The sequence below is a fragment of the Zeugodacus cucurbitae genome, chromosome 3 (genome assembly GCF_028554725.1).
Source record: "Zeugodacus cucurbitae isolate PBARC_wt_2022May chromosome 3, idZeuCucr1.2, whole genome shotgun sequence".
Taxonomy (NCBI): Eukaryota; Metazoa; Arthropoda; class Insecta; order Diptera; family Tephritidae; genus Zeugodacus; species Zeugodacus cucurbitae.
The window spans coordinates 76293606-76300954 of record NC_071668.1 but is presented as its reverse complement, the minus strand read 5'-3'; the positions used below and the strand labels follow the sequence as shown (position 1 = coordinate 76300954).

At 40.1% G+C, this 7349-nt stretch overlaps 1 protein-coding gene across 1 annotated transcript; it reads left to right on the top strand.

The window, feature by feature from the left end:
* Positions 1 to 668: 668 nt before the first annotated feature.
* Positions 669 to 6244, top strand: LOC105212100 (ionotropic receptor 40a). Its single transcript, XM_029040086.2, has 10 exons — positions 669 to 1470; positions 1596 to 2034; positions 2106 to 2274; positions 2328 to 2603; positions 2667 to 3201; positions 3467 to 3696; positions 3818 to 3992; positions 4052 to 4148; positions 5330 to 5640; positions 5757 to 6244. The coding sequence occupies exons 1-10, from the start codon at positions 1362 to 1364 to the stop codon at positions 5903 to 5905; spliced, it is 2490 nt and encodes an 829-aa protein (XP_028895919.2). The 5' UTR covers positions 669 to 1361; the 3' UTR covers positions 5906 to 6244.
* Positions 6245 to 7349: the final 1105 nt, after the last annotated feature.

Here is a 7349-nt window from a genome sequence, read left to right as displayed (position 1 = left end):
TTACAAAAAAAGCTCAAATTATTAAGCTTTTTAGACAAAGCTTATTATCAATCTAAATTTTTTTTGGTAAAAGCATTTATCATAATATTCCAAGGCAAATAGAGGTCATTAGAACGATTAACCTAATAGTCTATCATGTATATTGTCGCCATAAGCAGAACTAGATGTAAAGCTTTACAAAGAAAAGCTCATTTCGCAACATTCATATTGATTATATTGTTTTGTGAGAATGAACTATTTTCCAAAGATATATTTCGGAAGTTATGCTGTGTCAAAAATCAAGTAACTAAATTTTTGTAACCTTCTTCAGCGTCATAAGTAGTCTAAAATCACCTAAAGGTTCTTCTACAGGATGTTTATGAAGCTCTTCTGTTCATTAGTTTTTATTATTCATGCAGCGACTGTCGCTATTGAAGGAAAAGGACGTCAAACCATCCATTGTCTATCAGCAAAGGCTTCAGTCATTTAGTCCTGCATATATTTAACGAAGAATGCGGAAATCCGGTATCACTTACAGCTCTCCACGAAGTCAGTGTTAAATATTTTTAATTTAAACACAAATTCTTTAAGCTTTATTACAAAGCGTAAGGAACCAAAATAGCCTCAAAATACTCAGTTTCGCATACCACTACACCCTCGAAGGCCTCAATATATATATATACGCCATGTTTGTAGATGGCGCTACGTCTACAATTGTCTTCCCACATTATTATCCCATCAGGCAAAACTATTTATGATTTTTTAATAATACTATAAATATGAATGCTTTCCTGTAACGCCAGCGATACGAAGATATAAATATTGAAGCATATTTAGCTGCAGGTGCCACCGCTTGAGTTACAAAAAAACAGCTACAACAAGAGTACAGGCGCCAGCGCGCAGTTAAAGAACAATGCAATATTGAAAGCTGAAGGCGGCCGGCAAATTGAAAATGGAAGAATAAAAAAATTCGTAGTACGAAATTGTGGCAGCGGCGCACTGCCGCTTGAGGAAATATTGTAAGACGACGCATCGTAAAAATATTGACGGCTGCTGACATGCGATATTTAAAGTTGATGTGATAATTGACAATCAACATATCATAAATTGATGTTTGGCAGGGCAGAGCCGCAGCCAAAGCCAGAACCCAAACTGAAGCCATGGACGTTGGCTGACGCTAAATGGATTACGTTGAGACTAATGCCTGAGAGTATGCGTGTGTGTGTGTTAAATGGATTTTCTTATTCGCAACTGCATATAAAAGCGCTCGAGGGCAGCCAAAGTTATTTCAGTTGATTGAAAGTGAACTTAAAAGTAATATGAAGAGTAAGCAATAAAATTAATAAAGCAAACACATTGCCACAAGTCTGGGCACTTACCTTATGAAAATGAAAGTATTCATACTGTATCTACTTGGTTGGCTGCCGGTCGAGCTGGTGCATGGCGCGATCACTTATAATGCGGACAGGAATATTTCCGATGTGGCCATAGGTGTGTGCATTGAACTAAAAACAAAGAAAAAATATGTGTTAAGCAGTGACAAGAAGAATAACGAAAAGCGTCTAAAAAATATAAATATTATAAAAATCAGTGTTCTTATTCTCCCCTCTCCCCAGCGCTCTCGGAAATAATCAACGGCTTAAAGCCACGCCAATTAGCCATATTGGCAGCACCACAGTTCCACTTCACCACGCGCCATGCGCCACTACCAACTTCGGCCGAGATTCCCGACGATACGCAGCTGGAAGGCATGCAAATGGACATCGACGACTTCATCTATCAACTGCATAAGCTCAATTTTAAGTCTGTCATTTATGACAAGACCGATGCATTCTTCAAATTCGTCGAAGACAGTCTACAAGGTTCGATTGAGAGCGTCAATCTCATATTTAGTGCACCCTATGAGCTTTCGGCGCGCATTCAAGAGCGCAAGTTGTCGCATCGGCTGAGCTTATTCATATTCTATTGGGGTGCCAAGCATCCGCCGAAAGCGCAGGAGGTGCGCTTTGAGGAGCCAATGAGAGCGGTGGTTATTACGCGGCCGAGGAAGAAGGCGTAAGTGTTAGTTTTTTAAGTTGAGGTTGGGTCATATATAGTAGAGAAAATACATATAAACATCCGCATAGCTTTCGTATATACTACAATCAAGCTGTACCCGATGGTGTGAGTAATCTACGCTTGGTCAATTGGTATGATGGCGATAATTTGGGTCTACAAAAAGTACCGTTACTACCCAACGCTGCAACGGTTTATTCGAATTTCAACGGACGCGTATTCCGTGTGCCGGTCTTTCATGTAAGTAAATATTAAAATTAGACATATTGATTTCCAAACATTTTCAACACAAGTCACCGCCCTGGTTTTGGGTCAACTATGAGAACGATTCCACAAACTCTACATTGCTTGATGACTATATAGACGCCACCAACGACTACACCGAGTTGACAGAAGTGAACGTCACAGGCGGGCGCGATCATTGCCTACTCAATTTGCTGGCACACCATATGAATTTTCAGTTCATCTATATAGAGGCACCGGGCAGAACACAGGGTTCCTTGCGTAATGATGACAACGACGAGGAGAATGAGACGTTCACTGGCGGTATTGGACTCTTACAAAATGGTGTAAGTGGCCAATAAAAGATCCATTCTATCTTCAAAAAAGGTACTTTTCAACTCATTTGACAGTTAGCTGACTTTCTGCTCGGCGATGTTAGCCTCAGTTGGGAGCGTCGTAAAGCCGTCGAGTTCTCCTTTTTCACGCTAGCCGACTCTGGTGCTTTTGCGACGCATGCACCGCGTCGTCTCAACGAAGCCTTTGCCATAATACGTCCCTTCAAGCGCGATGTATGGCCCTATCTCATATTGACTGTGATATTTTCGGGTCCCATATTCTATGCCATTATTGCCATACCCTACAAGTGGCATTTGCCATGTCAAAGGAGGGGAGAGGTGCGTCGACTGACGCAAAGACAGCAGCAACAACGTGACGTAGAACGCGCCGATGAGTTGTTCTTTCATATGACTTACATTAAGGAGATCACAGGCGACAACGAGATGACAAGGCGTTTACTGCGTCAGCAACAACAACAGCAGCAGCAGCATCAAAGTGAAGTGTGTGAGCAACTGATAGTCGGCGGAAGAGTGCAGGGCTTGACGGAAATACCAAACAATCTTTTTGATAAATGCATTTGGTTCACAGTGCAGCTATTTCTCAAGCAATGTAAGTATGTGTATACGTGTGTGTCTTCATTAGAAGTTCCATGCAGCCGCATCTTATCTCTTAATGACCATTCTGTGCGTCCACTCAGTCAGCACATTTCCGCTCGCTCAGTAGCGCAGCTTCTGCTTCTGCTTCTGCTATTTATGCTGCTGACATTTATTGCATTCCCATTTCATTCAATTATTTTATCACTGCTACCTGCCTCATTATCCGTCCGTCCGTCCTCATGCATGCCACATTCGTGTGTGTATGGATGGACCAGCAGCCTGCAAGGAGCTTTATCATGGCTATCGTGCCAAGTTTCTCATGATCGTCTACTGGATTGCGGCCACCTACGTGCTGGCCGATGTCTACTCCGCCCAGCTAACGTCGCAATTCGCACGGCCGCCACATGAGGCACCAATTAACACGTTGCAACGTCTGCAGACAGCCATGCTGCGCGATGGCTATCAACTGTTTGTGGAGAAGGAAAGCTCATCGTTGGAAATGCTGGAGGTTAGTTTAGTTGCAAATATTTATGCTATACCGTGTTGTTGTTATTGTTGTTGCATAGCTTGGTGCAAGTGAAAGTAATGTTTTGTGTGTTGCACATATATTTCGTTGATTGTTTCTTCAGAATGGCACTGAGGTTTTTCGCCAATTGTATGCGCTCATGAAGCTACAGAATCCGGATATGGAGGGTTATCTTATTGACTCCGTCGAGGCTGGTATTCTATTGATTGCGGATGGACTGGAAAATAAGGCGGTTTTGGGCGGACGGGAGACACTATACTTCAATATACAGCAATTTGGTGGGAAGGATAGATAATTTTTTGGTTTAATTAACTATTTTTCTTTATATTTGCTTAAGGTTCCAAGACATTTCAACTCAGTCATAAGCTTTACACGCGTTACTCTGCGGTTGCCGTGCAGATCGGTTGCCCCTTCTTGGATAGTCTTAATGACGTGTGAGTTTCATAGGATGATGATAACTCTTCATCACTTTCACACTAAACTTATCCAAACTCACTCTTGGTCATTTCGTTTCGTCCATCCCAACTCATTTCACATTTCTCTATAACATATAATTACGTATAATCTTATATATTCCCATCTGATCTTATTTCATCACTTTACTCTCTTCTTATATGCCTTTCAATATAATCTCCTCTCAACTCATTCTCATCTGAATTAATTTCTTCAGCTCTAATCTCATATATTTCGATCTTGTCTCATCTCTTCTCATCCCATCTCATCTCATTTCATTTCAAATAAATTCATTTCATATTTCCGTTTCTTATCCTATTTCATCTCATCTCGATTTTCCTTTTTAATTTCTTTATATCTAAACTTGTTTCTTCGCATTCCATCTCTTTTATTCCCATCTACCATCATCTCCCCTCAACTCATTTCATCTCTTATCTTCCCATCTAATACCATTTCATCTCTACTGATTTCATATTATATCTTCCTATCTCAACTCATCTAATATATTCCCATAACTTCTCATTAAATCTAATTTCACGTATTTCCATATTATTTCGTCTCATCTCATCTCCTCTCATCCCATCTTTTTTCATTTCAAAGCTCTTCATCTCATATCTTCCTTTCTTATCTTATATTATCTCATATATTCCGTGCTAATATCATCTGCTCTCGTCTCAATTCTTCATATATCTTCCCATCTTATGTTACCTGATCTCATTTCATTTCTCAGATTACATCTCATATTTTTCTTTCCTTTCTTATATCATTTAAACTCATTTGTTCTCATCCTAATTTCATTTCGATCCAATTCACTATGTCCTATCTTATCTCACCTCATCTCATCTCCTCTCATCCCATCCCATCTCATCTCATCTCATCTCATCTCATCCTATCTTGTCTCTTATGATGTCATCTCTTCTCATCTCATCTCATCTCGTCTCATCTCATATCATCTCTTCTCATCTATTCTCACCCCCTCTCATCCCATCCCATCTCATCTCATCCCGTCTCACATAATCTCATCTCTCATACATTCCACGCACCATACTATTCCAGTCTAATTCACCTCATTTTCATCATTTCAATTCCATATTTATGTTTCATTCCATATCATTTCATTAAATGTCACTCAAAGTAAATTAACTACCTTTCCCTTTAACAGCATCATACACCTCTTCGAAGGCGGCATTCTGGACAAAATGACAAATGCCGAATATGCCACGCAATCGCGTATGTTGGGCAAGGAATATAACGCACTGCATCCCACGAACCCGACCGAGACAAATGGCAATAACGAGCCACCACCGAACGATGACAACCGCAATACAAACGGCGTTGGCGATGCCAATGGCAAGGGTGAGGAGAACGCTGAGGCCACAGCCAAATCGCTGGACTCACAAATCATACAACCGCTCAATCTGCGCATGTTGCAAGGCGCCTTCATTGTGCTGATCTGTGGCTATGCGGCGGCAAGTGCGTAAAAATTCAAAACTTAATATTTTTGTTAAGTTTCTCTCAGTGTAGTTGACGCCCGCATATTGCGAAAATGTGCTTCACATTCTCATGACTTTTTTGTATACAAATTTCAGCGGGCATTCTTGTGTTGGAGCTGTGTTGTCATCGCTTGAATTGGCATTTTTTTGAGCGTACTCAGGCCCGCTTGTTGCGCCGTTATCGCTGGTGTAGTCGGAAATTCCGTAGAATTACACACTTGCTATTTGCCAGAATTATACGTTAAATTGTTTTTGTTGTTTTTTTTTGCGTCGAACTTCTTTCTTATCACTCGCAAGTTTTGCATAGCAAATTAAGTTGTGCGGGTTCTTGTGAAATTACTTAAATTATTATTGTTGTTGTAATGTAGAAATGTTCTAAAAATTAGACACTTATCGCGACACCCGCATGAATTCAGTAGCTTTTGAATATGTTAGGGGCTACTTCAGCATTTAGAATTCACTAACTGAACGGCTTATCGGTTGCTTGGGAGCTTCTGAAGCGTAAAAAATTTACAAACTAATTAGTTATTTGGAACGAAAATGGAGCCCGTGAGGCCAATTAGAGAGATATATGTGGAAATATATAAATGACAAAAAGTTAACTTGAAGGTAGTATGCGAGAAAAATAGCATCACACATGTTAATTAATTTATGTCGAAAAAGCTTAAAATAAATGCTAATTTTTAAATGTTACAAAAACCGAACTGAAAATTGTTTTATTTTTTCTAACAATTCGTGGTTTGAAAGACGTTCCCACAAAACTAATTTAAACGAAGTAAGTAAGCCCACAATACATTAAACCATATATAAGTTCATTAATTGTGGTTTAATCTACAAATTTCACTTAGTTGACCACAAGTTTGGCCTATCAAAAATTCGAAATTGACTTCACCTGATCAATAACCTAATCTTACATGACCCTTAACATTATGAAAAATATAAACGATTTAGCTCGATCTCCCATGATCCCATGAGCATGTCCTCCCGTGACCCCCTTAATCAGCCAGCTGGATCCAGCGTGACGGGATGGACCACGTGATGCCACTAACTTGAGGAGAATTTGTAAAAAAAATATCACGTGATGACGCTACTTAAATCACGTGATGTCAAACTAAGGACACGTGATATTTTTGTTTACCTTTTTGTATGAGGACAATGACCCCAACCTGATCACGTGATGTCAAGTCAATGTCACGTGATATTTTTGTGTACCTTTTGGATGAAGTCAATGACCCCACCATGATCACGTGATGGCAAGTCAAAGTCAAGATGTTTGCTTATCTTTTAGATGAGGTCAACACCCCACCATAATCACGTGATGTCAAGTCAATATCACGTGATATTTTTGTTTACCTTTTGGATGAGGTCAATGACCCCACCATGATCACGTGATATCAAGTCAAGGTCACGTGATATTTTTGTTTACCTTTTGGATGAGGTCAATGACCCCATCATGTTCTCGTGATGTCAAGTCAAGGTCACGCGATATTTTTGTTTACCTATTTGGATGAGGTCAATGACCCCACACTGATCACGTGATGTCAAATGAAGGTCACGTGATATTTTTGTTTACTTTTTGGGATGAGGCCCATGACCCCACCATGAACACGTGATGTCAACTCAAGGTCACGCGATATTTTTGTTTACCTTTTGGATCAGGTAATTGACCACACCCTGATCACGTGATGT